At 40.4% G+C, this 14,563-nt stretch overlaps 1 protein-coding gene across 2 annotated transcripts in view; it reads right to left on the reverse strand.

The window, feature by feature from the left end:
* The window catches only part of BET1 (Bet1 golgi vesicular membrane trafficking protein), a 122,930-nt gene that overhangs the window by 57,092 nt on the left and 51,275 nt on the right, over positions 1–14,563 (reverse strand). The window contains exon 3 of one of the 2 annotated variants that reach the window (XM_044067652.1): positions 1,746–1,802. The exons of the other annotated variant lie outside the window; for it this stretch is intronic. Within the exon in view, the coding sequence (XP_043923587.1) occupies positions 1,746–1,802 (57 nt within the window). The remainder of the gene's footprint in view (positions 1–1,745; positions 1,803–14,563) is intronic. 2 annotated transcript variants of the gene reach the window in all.

Below are 14,563 nucleotides of genomic sequence, written 5' to 3' on the forward strand. Positions count from 1 at the left end.
GGGAACCCACAATTTGTCATCCACTGCTTCACCCATCAATGAGGTATTCTTGTCCCGTTTTGGTTCCCCGGGTCGTATCCAGCATAGGATCTCTATGCTACTTAATGCATCAGTGAACTGCTGGAGTTTCCTGACGGCTCCTCTCCAGGTCCTTATAAATAACAACACACAAGATAGGACTGCCTTTATTTCTAGACTTTTTGAGCAAGTAAAACCTTTTGCAACTAAAGATTCCCTAACACTAACTTTTCTATTTCCTTCCACATAGAAAATGGTGGTGGGATAGTTTAGTTTCTAAACTACTGCTGGTACAACCACAACTTCTGTGAATATCAATCCAACTAGTGTACAATAATATTAACCCACCAACACAAGCAGCATTAAACTCCCCCAAACTCCTCCTTTTTATTGATGGAAAACTTATGCTCATCTCTGCAAATGGGATTTATTCATCTTTATTTATTTGCAGTTTGTTTACTGAGAAAGTCCACTGGGCCATTCAGAAACCATTTTCAGTGCAAGCCCAAGGAGAAAGGCTCCTCTGTACAAGAATAAAAGTAGAATTTTATACACAGGTAAAATACAACTATGAAACAATTAGTTTACAATATAAAAACACAATCGGTAATCCAGTGTTTAAACAAGTAGAAGTGATATTACAATATTTCTGAGATAATTAGAGCAGAGAGGAAATTACATAAACATGGCATAAAAGTAGAAAAATATAACTAGAATTAAATATTCTAAGGAGGCTGAGTGCAAGTACAGTTCCAGACGGAAGCTAAGTATATGCATAAAGAAGTTCTGAAACAGGCAGGATTCCCTTCCGAAGTATCCATTCATTCCTTCACTTCAGTTTTTCTCTCCAGTTCATCAAAATGCTAGTGCCAGCGATACATTGCTAAGACCACATGGACAGTAAAAGTCACAAGTAAGATAAGTATATATGCCTGTACTGAGCTTCCTCCTCCTCCAATGATGCTAAAGGAAATATAAGCCTCTCCAAGGAGGAAGGCCCTGGTATGCACTTGCACTGTGCATGTCTTCAGGCTGGGTCCTCACACTAGACATTCAGAAAAGCTAGTGTCCCTTTCAGTGTACTGCACACACTGTTAAATTTCTTCCCTAAGCTGTCATCTATTAGTCGACTTGTTTATTTCACTTGACCTACTACAATGTGAAATAATCACAGCTGTAGAACATATTACAGCTTGCCCTTTGTCTTTTCCATTCTTTTATCACTGACTTCATTAAATGTTTCTTTCCACTGGCAGATCTTTTGTGACTTGGGATGGTCTGCACACTTGTTTTTGTTATTTGTTTTTGTGGTGGAGTGCCTGACAAAATTTTTGATGTCTGTTGAGATGTCACCATGGATAAACCTTGCAAAGCCCCATTTTAGAAGATTATTCAACTAAGAAAATTTCATTAGAAAATGTCAACCAGTTCAAGAGATGTATATACAGGGTAATGAAATAGGTAAAAATGGTCAGCATTGGGGTATATACCCAACACACGTGGTCAGCAGTGCAAGGGTTAAACACTACCCAGATTCCTGATGCAAAAACATCACTGGGACTAGACAGTATGTGAAAGACAACTGCTGCAAAGCATCGCGATATGTGTTAGTAGCCTCACTTGGGTATGGTTACCATAATAGGGAAGATGTTGACCAAAACCCCCAAATTCTTACCATTCACAGAACTTTTGTTATATAGCAACTTAAAATCCTGAAATACACTTACCATTCCTGACAAAAACGTATTTTGCTGCTTGACTTCATTCCCAATATCTATGCTCAGCTATGAAAAGTGCAAATGATTGTGTTAGAGTACAGAATGCTTGACTAATAAAACATTTAACAAATGCCATTGTTGATTATACAGTCAGAATTAGCATGAACAGATTTCCATAAAAGCTGCTTAGCACTTAATAAAAATAAAAACACATAAAACATGTTTGCTGTACTACCATGCAAGTTTTGTCAATCACACAGGCCCTAAGAAAAGTTTGTTTTCCTTTAAAAATTCAAAGGTACACAGTTTGTCCCATAGTGACAAAGTAGCTGAGAAAAGTGCAAAACAGTTTACATTACTATAAAATAGCAGACAAGAGTGCAAGTGACACTTGCAGCAAACCCTACCCAGGAAAAATAGCAATAAGCAAATGATACAAACCTGTGCAAATGAAGGCTGACAAACAGCAAATCGTATCAACATGTTAAGTGTGCAAAGTCAATAACTTTGATCTAACACACTGCCAAAAATTAATATATGTCTGTGCATAGCTCACAATCTCCTATGGTTAAAATGTATTATTTTACACTAGATTTATAAAAAACTCTTGATAAATTAATATAATTCAGTATTATTTATCACAGATATCAGTTAAGCAATTCTCAACACAGAATGTAGGACATACCCTTTCAATGTAGAACCATGCAAGGAACATGGTCACTTTCAGACTCCTATGAGGAACTTTCCTCACAGTAAGGTAGGCTTCCATTTTCAGCATTTCAAATACATAGTTTAGCATTTTCCCTTAAACACATGGCCGAGTTTTGTTCACATGATGGTACAGGCATCAAAACTGAAACTTGGATTTCATTTTATGGTCTGCATTTTGCAAAATGAAAGTACAATTCTGGGAAGTATTTAATGAAGAACTCCCGTAGCAATATTATTTACTTTTGAGTTTCTTCTCCCCATTATCAATCACTAACCAATTTTTCAAGATGTTTAACTCATTACATCCGAGTGACACCTCCATGTGCATCTGCAGTTAACTGCTACTGACGCCTCTAGGTGTCAAATATTGCTTGTTCATATTTGCATCAATAATTCTAAAATCATACTATCTACAAGCTTTTAAAATATTTCATCTTAAAGGTTACACAATGGTGAACTTAACTGCATTAATATTTGACCACTGTCTAGTGCAGGTGAATAGATATTACTTGTTGGTTTTATGATATTAATTTATATTGATACAATTTTCACACTTTTCTATTATTCTCAACAACCAAGTAACACAGACAGAACTCCTTAGCCTCATATGAAAGCTCTCAGCTAGATGAATAAAATGCTGCTGACAGTATGTGTATAACTTGAGTTGTTGCTGAGATATTTTAAGTTGTTTACAAAAATATCACAAATGTAACAATTACTCTGTTTACTGTGAATTATAAAATTCAGTTTAAGACCTAGAACCTGAAGAATACTACCACTATAAAAATAGTTTGTGCTCAAGAGTTTGCCATTCATGCTTCTTTCATAACCACTATGGTTCCAGAGATATGAGCATGTGTTTGAATGAAGACATACCTTGATTCGGTCAAAAGGTTTAGGCTCCACCCACTGGAAGATACAGTGCAAATTTCCTGAGCTCCACTGGAGTGAATGAGTTGAAATGTTCTTGGTAGAAAGTAATACTGACTGCGTTTTCTGGTATTAAATGAGGAATGCCTTTTACAAAATAAATATTGTCCCCACTCAAAGGTCAGCTCTCCTGATGAGACAAACCTTAACTCACTGTAATGCTAACAAGTCTTTTGATAACCAAACAATAGTGCAATAACAATAAGACCTCAATTATCACTTTATAAGAAAATTATATGCAACACAAACTGCTAGATATTCCCATAATATAGAGAACATGAGAATTACATTGTGTAATAAGTAAAGGTACAATGAGGAACCAATCAGCTGCTACAGTGGTGTATAACATAACTGTCTTAGAGAAAGGTAAATGTTACGTCTGATACACGTGTAATTGTATGTATATATCTCTCTTCTAAGCAAGTAAAGCTGTATGTATGTATTGGTCTTCTCAATTTGAGGACAATGCATGTAATTTCGTATAGACTTCACTTGTGGTGTCTAAATGATAGTAATTTATTTATTTATTTTAACATTATTTCACCAGGATAAATCCAACTGGACACAAAGTGTCCGTTTTCAGTGGAGTCCTGGGGAGAAATGCTCCAAGGAAGTTAACAGAGTACATACATGATTTAGATAACAATAAAAAACTGGTATACAAGGTAAGAGAAACAAAGAAGTACAAGAACAATTTTGTAAAACAATAAGATACTCAAACAATAAGATACTCAGGAGAAGAACCCGTTTGCAATATTTACAAAAAAAGTACGTATTAGGTGAGTATATCAGGTGAGAATATAGTGTATGCGATGGAGGCATACAGCGAGTCACTTATATGGAGTAGTGGGTCTTCAAGGGTGGGTCTTTGCAGTTGCAGAGAGGGTTAGCATAGAGGTGTAAATTAAGAAGGCCCTTGAAGGTGCTTGTGTGACTTTGTAGCCTGAGTTCAGGTGGGAGGGTGTTCCATACTTTAGCAACATCATAAGAGAAAAGAGCCTCCCCAGCACTGCTATTGCATGGGTTGACTTCAATCAGGTTTTTGTTACATGAATGTAGTTTCCTTTTGGGGTTGTGAAAGTTTAGTATGTCAGCTAGGGCAGGGCTCTTCCCCGGATGAAAAATAATTTTGTGGGCTATGATCAGTTGGTGGTAGCGTGCGAGGTTTGGAAATTCTAAACAGTGCAGTTTAATTAGGGATTGACAGTGGTGGGAATGTGATCTATTATTGGCAGCGAACCTAGCTATTTTATCGTAGCATGTGGAGAGTTTGTTCAGGTTAGTTTTGTTAATGTTGGTGAGGACTGGAGAAGTGTATAGTAGTGCTGATAAGAGATGAGTTCTGGCTATTGTTGTTCTAGTTTCGGGAGTTAGGAATACTATGCAACGATATAGGCAACCAAGTTTTTTATGGACTTTAGAGATAGTTTGGGATACATGCTTGTTGAATTTAAGTTGTTGATCAATAGTGATGTCTAAGAGTTTGGCCTCAGTTACTGGGGTGATGAGGGTGCCACTGGTTGACATGATGGTAAAGGTGGCGAAGGAGTGATTGATTGGGTGGAATAGTATTAGCTGTGTTTTTTTTGGGTTTAGTATTAGTTGGTAGTTGTTTAGCCAGTTCTCTACCTCAGTGAAGGATTCCTGGGCTTTACTTTGTAGTAACTGGATGTTTGGTGCTGAGCAGATTGGAGTAGTGTCATCCGCATACTGGACGATGTTGGCTTTAGTGGTAGCTAGGTGGAGATTATTTGTAAATATGTTGAAGAGAAGGGGACCAAGGATTGAACCTTGTGGGACACCGCATGTGACAGGGAGTGGGGGGATAGGGAGTTGCCCCATTTGACAGATTGTGACCTGTTGTTTAGGTAACTGTTAAACCATTTTAGGGTGGAGTCATCGAGGTTGAGTTCTGCTAGGCAGGTGAGGAGATTGCTATGGGAAACTGTATCAAATGCCTTGGATAGGTCTAAGAAGGTGGCAGAGACCAGCTTCCCTTGGTTCCTATGCAAGTTTATGGTATTGGAGAAGTTAATTAGAGCAGTGTTGGTGCTATGGGAAGGTTTGAATCCATGTTGGGTTTTAGTTAGAAGGTTGTTAGTTAACAGATGGGTAAGGATTTGGTGGTGGATACATTATTGTAGAATTTTTGAGAGGGGTGATAGGATAGCAATAGGATGGTAGTTGGAGAGGTCAGTAGATAGGTCTCCCTTGTGGAGAGGGATGATATATGAGGTTTTCCATAATGAAGGAATGGAATGCAAGGAGATAGATCTGTTAATGAGTAGGGAGACGTGGTAAGCGATGGCCTTGGATGCAATTTGGTGATATTGAGCTGGGAGACTGTCGGCAGCTAGGGTGGTAGGTTTGAGTTTAGCTAACAGATTTTGAATGGTTGTAGTTGGAACTGGGTTAAAAGTGAAGGGGGTGGAGTTAGTCTGGTAGTTTATAGGTTGATGTTGGGTCATGGGTGATATAGCACTTACCAGGTTCAGTATTGAAAAGGTAAAATAGTTATTAAAACTATAGGCTATGTGTGGATCAGTCCCCTGTGATATCTGGGGGTGGTGTGGTGGCTTTACCAGGCTGGAGGATGTTGTTCACTGCAGCCCAGAATTTCTGTGGGTTGTTGTTATGTTTACTTTGTAGGGAAATATAGTAATGTTTCTTGTGCAACCTAACCTGCTTTCTTGCTTTATTTCTGCGCTCAGCAAAGCTTTGCCTAGTTAAGGGAGTTTTGTATTTTTGCCAAGTTATCCAAGCTTTGTCTCTAGTCTTGAGTAAGATTTTTGTGGCTTTGTTTAACCAGGGGGCAGGGTTACTTTGCAATCTTATAGTTTTCAGTGGGGCTAGTTGGTTTAAAATCTCTAGGAATTTGACATTAAAGTATTCTACTGCATTATCCAGGGAAAGGTTTTATGGGAGCCCCGTCACAGGATTTTAGGGCTTCTGAGAATTGTTCTGGGAAGAAGTTTTTTTGGGAACGAATTTGAAAGAGAGCGGGGGTGTTAGTAGATTTTATTTTGTGCAGAAGGAGAAAGGTTAGGTTATGGTCACTGAGGGAATCAGGTAGTATTCCAGATAGGTAGGCAGTATTGGGCTGGTTAGTCAGGATCCAGTCTAAGGTGGATTCTCGTTTGGTGGTTTTGTCAATTCTTGTGGGTGAGTGTATGAGTTGTATGAAATTATATAGGTTTATGTGGTTGGTGGCTATGGGTGAGTGTATAGTGTTCCAGTCTATGTTGACATCACCTAGGAGTACAGTTTCTTGGGACAGGGAGTGAGAAGCCCAGTGGAGTATAGATTCTAGTGTCTTAAGGTTGTCTCCTGGTGGTATATAAATGCTGTGTAGGTTTAGTTGTTTGTGTTGGTTTAGTAGGATTTTGGTGAATAGGGTCTCGGCAGTGTTGAAATCTGGGGTTTCTTTTTGAAGGAGTTGGACTTTTAAATTGGATTTGTAAAGAAGGGCAATGCCACCACCTTTTCTGTGAGGTCTATCAACTCTTAATATGTTGAAGCCAGGTGGAGTTATAGAGTTATCTTTAATGTGGGGTTTAAGCCATGTTTCTGTAATCACTATAATGTCTGGGTTGTATACAGAGATAATTCCATGTAACTGTTCTGTTTTATTTATGATACTGCAAATGTTTAGGTTTAGAATGAGTAAACCAGTGGGTTTATGCTTAAATAGGAGGCTGGGGTTGGGTGTGGTATGTGTGTTGTATGTTGGGCCAGGGTTGGAGTGGATATCACCTCCAAGTAGTAGTTGGGCTGCAATGCTGGTAATAGTTTTAGGGTAGAATATAGTTAGGAAGCGGTGTTTGAGGCTCGGGTATTTTTTGGATTGTGAGGTGTAATGGATAGGAGGGATGAGTTGAAAAATTAAAGGGTAAAGGATAATTGGTTGTGAGTTTGCAGGTATGAAGGGATGGTTTGTGGTGTATGGTAGGGTAGTGGATTTGATACAGTGCATAGTGTTAAGTGGATGGTGATAAGTAGTAATGAAGGAGAAAAAGTAAAGACAGATGGATAGGGAAGGCAAGAGTAATGGGATGATATGGTTGTGGGAGTGTGGTGTTGGTGACATGGTGATTGAGTCTGTGTTGGAAGACTGGGGATGGGTGTAGAAGGAGAGAGGTAGTATGCAGTTTTGTGGTTTACTGGAAAAGAGATTGTGGTGGGTTTAATGGAGTGAGGGTGCGGTTTAATTTTAATAATATGCAGTATAAACAAAATATTTTAAGATATACAATAGCATCAGACAGAATACAATAAAATAAATGTTACAATGTCAAAATAGATAAGATAGCATATGCATACAGTAGAAGTTTTTTTTTTCTATAGTCTATTCAGATACACTTCGATTACTAACTTATACAACATGAACAGAACTGTGCCCTAAGCAATCTATCCTAACAATTCACAGGAAAAAAACTACAGCAGATCCAGTACCAAGTTATACATTAAATATAAAATAGCAAAAACTGTCAAGCAAAAATACAAAAGCATGTAATCAAATATGTCAATTCCACTAGAGTGAAAAACTCTAAAACTCCACTGCAATAATCACAAGTCACTGACCCCAAAATAATGATAAAAAATTACACAAACTGCTCACAAAAACGACCATTAGGCCTGCACCCGTCAGGATATACAACGAGTCAGACTGGACCCAAAGCTTCGTAAACCAACTTACCCCAGGCAAACAATACCCCGATAAAAAGTCCCTCACGCACAAAAGTTGAAAACCAGTACATTAAAAACACAGTTCTCACATCAGTTCTTAGAAGTGTAACTTTTCAGAAACCTTTGCCTGAAATAAACTGAAGGTTTATTTAGATGTAGATGGATGAGACCAGCAGGTCTTTTTCAGTTCAGCTGCAACTTCCCTTGGGCAGCTTCCTTCAATGTCCTGCACCTGAAGATTTCACATCTCCACTGACAGCATTTAAGCATGCAGAAAAAAACATTAGATATACCATTTGTTGCAAAAGTCTGAAAAATAAAAAAAAAAAATGTCCAGATACTGTGATAATAAGCTAGCAACCAAACAGTTTAGATCTTCTAGGAACCAGGAGCAACCTGCATAACCAAATACGCAGTGTGGGTCACAGCTTACTCCGTGGTAAGGTAAATCGATGATACAAACCAACGGGAAAACCGCCAACCTGTTCAGATCTTCAAAGAACCAGGAGCAAGTGCAACTGCACTTTACGGCGCAACCAAATTCCCAAATGTGGGTCACAGTTTACTACATGGTCAGGCAAATCTGGAGTACTTGTTAAAGAAAAATTGTTCCAACAAGGAAGTAGAGTTAACGGCTGTTCAGCCAGAGATTAGACAAATAAGTGCAAAACTATGTTGTGCAACACCTTTCAGCCTCTCCAAAAACGAACAATAAATGAAACCAGGAAGCACAGTGTGAAACAATTGTTAATACTGTGCCAGCGTAATAATCACAGATGAAGCACACAGGAGCTATTCAGCTCAAAAATAAAAAGTTCCTCAATCATGAATAAATAATGTAGCCCCGAAGCACAGTATAAGGCAAGTCTTGACACAGTACAAGCATAAGGTACTCACGAATAAAGCAAAAACGAGTTGTTCAGCTCAAGAGTACAGGGTTCCTCACTCACAACAGTTTAAATTCAATCCTTGAAAACTATAGTCAATTATCATGTATTCCATTCTCTGACAATGCAAGGCATCAAGTACCAGAGTCAAAACAACCGAGCTGGATCTTGCTCAGTTAAACCAGATTCAAGCTTAAAAGACAAATAAGGACTAACATGCCAATGTCAGAATCTAAGCTTATGCTAAAAACTTTTAGTTATGTACTCACCATAACTTCAGATGTTTGGGATCCATCTCGCCTACTATATCCCAGGATGCACCACTACCAGTCCCCCGATAAAAAACTCAAAAAACTCAAAAATCTCTCTCTCTTCTGGATCAGGCAGGGAGGGTGGGTGGGATAGAGGAATGTGAGAGATGGGATCCAAAACATCTGAGTTATGGTGAGTACATAAACTAAAAGATGTTATGTGATCATAGATGTTGTAAGTTGTTTATTAAGAAGAGAATAAGCCTGAGTTATGCAATCTCTAATCCATTTGGACTGTTGGAGACAAAGATTAGAACCTTTGGGACAAAGGATGGATTAGGATTAAGAAGGCCTAAGAGTCCTGGAGGAAAACTCTAAATGCGGTGGGTTTAATGGACAGGGCTTGAAGCTCTGAACTCTTCTGAGCAAAGTTTGCAACTAAGAAGGCAGTTTTCCAAGACAGAGATTTTAACAGACCCGCACCTTTAATGAAAGTTTTGCATAGTCTGCTGCTCATCAATTTAGAGATTGTAGTTGGACTTTTTTAAATAGTAGAGAGAGAAGATGATTAATTAGGGATGTTAAAATTTCAAAACCTCCTGGGATAGAGCAGTGATAGGGTCTAAGCCGCAAACCTCTTCCACTTGAGGGACAATTTGTTAGTTAGTGGTGGGTGGTGCCGAAGATAAAAAATGAACAACTTCCGGGTAAAATGTGACTTTCTGACTAAAAGTCGGAGAGGAGGGAGCCAGCTGTCAAACTTCAAGATGAAGGGACTGATGCTGTTGTCCGACGGAAGGAAAACATACCTGCGAGAGGCCAGTATGGGGGGCAATCATCATATGGGACCCCAATTGAGAAGCTTTTGAAGGCATAAAGTAGCCCTGTTGGCCAAGGTTGTGCTAGAGCATCGATTTCGAATGTGGGTCGCTACCAAAAGAAAGCGGTTGGCTACCGCCCATTCCCACACCCCCTCATGGCCTCTGCAAAGGGGTAATGTCTGAAGCCAGCGAAGGTCCCGTTTGCATGTTAGGCTGAAGCGCAGATACTCCTGGACGCCTGATGTGTGATAATAGCGTCCTTGAGGTCTATGGAGCACATCCAAACATCCTTCCCTGGAGTAATTTCGGATCGATCTGGGTCTGAGGGACGGTTGGATGACATGTAACCTCCGGCAATGATCGAAGCACCCATCTGTCCGAGTGATTGATGCTGTTGGGGAAAAACTTGGATTTACCACGAAACACATCCCCCCCTCCTTAGCCTCCTTGTAGAGCCGAAGGAGTGGGAATAACGGCACCTACGGCGACCCATCAGGGAGCGTCATGAAGGAAGACTTGAAGGCCTCAAATGAGCCGGACGAAGTTAGAAAATTGACGAAGGATAGCCAACTGAGAGCTAACCGACTGGGCTAGCTGCCAGGGTAGTTACCCGAGAGGGAATCAAATCAGAAGCTCCGGGGCTGAGACACCCAGGAGGCGGAGGGCTGAGCCCCAAAAGCCTTGAGGAGCACTTGTCCTAGAATGTAAGATGAGGAGTCCATGTGTGCTTCCTTCCTGATCGATCTCCTTGGGGGGGGTTCAAGACAAACCTAAGAAACCTCAGGAGAGGGGAACCCCCCAATGGGGTAACTCCAGCCGCTCCACAGCACTGCTCCGGACGGCAGAGCGGCGGTCAGAGGGAGGAATGTGGGGGGTCTGGGCTATCGTCTGCCAACTGGGTGGGAACCGAAACAAAATTTTTGGAAGACTGGGACACATCCTCAAGACGAGAGATACTGAACGGCAGCGAGATGGCCTCTCCAACGGCCCCAAACTATGCCAAGGAATACACACACTAGATTTCCCCGGTGCCGAGGTGGACTTCGCCCAGCCAGCAGAGACCCTCTCGCGAGATTAGCGGCAAACGAGATCTGGGGATCTATATGATATGACTCAATAAAACAAAATGGCCTGAGAGGTAAAGCTTCATACTACTTTTGACTTGACAAAATTACAGAGGGTTATAAAACTCCATGCACTACAAATAGTTATGATAAGGTGTCACCGATTATAACCAGCTATTACATGTTTTTGACAAGGATTCCAATAAATACAATTTGACAGCTAAACAACTGTTACACTCCTCTGGCCGTGCTATTACAGTTAGGTCTTGTACTAAAGAAGCATTTTTGCATTTTACAGGTTTGTTTTTTTCCCCTGATTCTGAAGTGTAATCATGGCACTACATGTACTACAAAGCTATTACAGTCCATTTCTAAAAGCAGTCCTAAAACAAGAGCAGTTTATTTGGCTAACTTGAGTCTTTTTTGTGGTAATAAACTGCAATTGCTACTATAAAAATATCTCTTTACAAGATAACTTAACCTGCTTAGTTTTGCTGCAGTTTGTGAACATGTTTAAAATAAGTCCCGTTCTACAGCAAACAGAACATAGGAACAACACTATGTGAGCAAACATAAGGACCCCAAGAGGCCTACCTACATACACCTTTAAGCAGACACAGCTGAAAAGGTCCTGTCACCCTTTACACTAATCAAATCGAACAAGGCTGTATATAATGTTTGTAAAAGTCTGTGCCTACCCATTCAGTCATTAAGACTAGGCTTAAAGGGTAGTCAAAGTAGTACTTTGACCCCTAAGTGGTAACTTAGTCCACAGGCTGGAAGTATGTTGAGTTAGGAATCCATCCCTCCAGTCTTGATTATTTGCTGGTGTAGATTTATATAGCGGTTTACTAGGCTAATGACCCTAGGGCCTTTACAAGCCTAGCCGTGTTATACCTGTGTTCTCTAACTGACCTTGGTTAGATTGGCATTATTCACAGAGTGAGTCTATGATCAGTACCGACTGCCCCCATCCATGAGGTACATGGGTGCCACCCCCGGGGTGAATTTATTGTCTCCCATCCAATGGTCTAAGTTGTACTTGAATAGGGTAATTGAGGAGCTCTGTTTCATGTGAATGGGAAGTTTATTCCAGAGCATCTGCAATCTCTGATAGATATATCTGTCTCTCCAGCATGTTCTGTTAATACCACAGGCTAGGTTGAGATTCCTGGAGTGAGTGGCTCTTGTCTCATTTCATTTGTGGACATGCAGCATTTCCATTAGGGTAAGGTCAGACACTGCTCTGTAGGCCATGCACAAGTCACCTCACAGCAACTTGTAAATACAGAGTACAGTGACATGGCTTTCAGTCTTTCCATCTAAGCCATGTTTTGGAGACCCTGAATTTTCTTGGTGAGAAACCTCTGTGGTCTGTTCAGCTGCTGCAGGTGTCTGGTGAGATACATGCAAAAGGGAACACTGTACTCTATTAGTTGTCTGATGAGGGTCAGTTCAGAGGAGTTATAACATCCTGAGTCTTGGATGCGATGCCCTTACTTATGAGATGCGCAATGTAGAAGGCTTTCCTTACCACTTTGGAAACATGGTGATCGAACTTTAGATTGCTGTCAACCTGTGTTACAAATCTCGCACCACTGGATTTGAGCTTAGGGGGTGCTATCAATATTATAATTTGCAGGGGCTTCCTCTTTGCCAAAGGGGATAACAATGCACTTTTTTGCATTTAGTTTTACTCCATGGCTTTGGCACCAATCATTTGTTTATGTTAGCCCCTTTTGTAATATGTTAACATCATTTCGGGACTTGATGACTGCACCCAGTTTGCAATCATCAGCAAGCTTTGTAAGCCATAGGCCATCTACTTTTGCCTGGAAATCTGAGAAATAGATTCCACACAGTAGAAGTCCCAGCACAGATCACTGTGGTATGCCATTGGTAACTGGTCTACTGGTAGAGGTGGAATCCCCAACTTTGACAGTATGCGTTCAGTCGGCGAGCAAGCTGAATACCCATCTAGTGACGTATGGGTTAATCCCCAGCTTTGAGAGTTTCTCAGTGATAAATGAGTGGGGGAGTGTGTCAAAAGCTTTGGCTAAGTCAAGATTGATGGCATGCTCTGTTTTGCCTTCATCCAGGGCTTCGGTGACATTCTTAAAGAAGTCCACCAGGTTCAGCAGGCATGATCTACCCATAATAAAGTCAAACTGGGTCGGGTCAAGAGTTTGAAGGTCACTTATGTCCTTGTTGATAAGGTCCATTAGGATTCTTTCCCATGGCCTTGCAGATAATGCTGGTAAGGCTTATGGGCCTATAGTTCCCAGGGTTGGTTGATGGATCCACTTTGTGCAAGGGGATTACTGTTGCTGTTCCTCACTCTGCTGGAGCAAAGCCAGTGCTCAGGCTGAGGTTAGAGAGAGTGCCAAATGGCTCAGGTAAGTCTCGTTTTAGATTGTTATTAAGGTCTCTAGTATGGACGTTTGTAAAGCTACTGTTTTTGCAAAGAAATAGGAGGTCAAATTCAAATGGGACTTCAGTAGCTCAAAAAGTGATTCGTAGGTCATCTTGAAGCAGCTGTCAGGCTACTGAGTTTAAGGAGAGTTGCACTAATTTATTAACACAGTTGAAAAATTTAAGGTCTTTACTTTTACTGAGGTCTTTCCAACTGAGCAATATAACTGAATTTGTACATACCAAAAGCAGCACTGTATTTAGTGATTCCAGTAAGAAAAAAGTAAAGTGGTAAGATAATTTCTTTGAATCTTGAAGATATTCATTTAGAAATGAACTGGCAAGTTGGATTTCCTGACTATGGTGAAAACATGATTGAATGAGACAGTTCTCCACGTAAGTATCCTGATCTCTTATGAACCATCTGTCTGAAGAGGAATACCACTGATAACAAATGAGGCGGGAGCAGCTTTTTTCCCCGAGCTCTACTATGCTCCACTTCTTTACATTTTGCTTGAGAACATTTTAGTACACAAGGCATGTGCATATTTAGCCCTTATTTGGAGTAATTTCATATTAGTGGACGAGCGGATAACAGTGCTCAAATTGCACTCATTGGTAGACTAGGTCAACCATACTTCTGGGATATTGGCTTGGATTGTCTGTAAAATAAGTAACAAACAGGAGAGCCTGAAATGGCTGGCAACAGACTTACAAAGGGAAATAAACCACTGGGAGAAGCCGACACAGAAAAACATTGCCATTTATTTCTGTACATTTTTCTATTGTCAGGCCTCTGGGCAGAACTGAGAATATGGACAACCCTGCTAGGGTATAAAAGTTCCCTGGTTGTTACTGGAACTGGAGTAACCATGTTGTTAGACACAGGGTATGAATGTTCAGGTGAAGCTTACCAGATGTGTGGGTAAGGACGGGAGAGAAGAGCTTCAAATCATAAAGACAAAGCTAAAGCACAGGAAATCAGGTCCATCAAGACCAGCATGGGGTTATTAGAAAGACTTTGGGCGACTTGCTCAGCATTGCCTATTGGATGAAATTCAGGGA

This window comes from Protopterus annectens, chromosome 3.part1 (genome assembly GCF_019279795.1).
Source record: "Protopterus annectens isolate FY-2018-M chromosome 3.part1, PAN1.0, whole genome shotgun sequence".
Taxonomy (NCBI): domain Eukaryota; kingdom Metazoa; phylum Chordata; order Ceratodontiformes; family Protopteridae; genus Protopterus; species Protopterus annectens.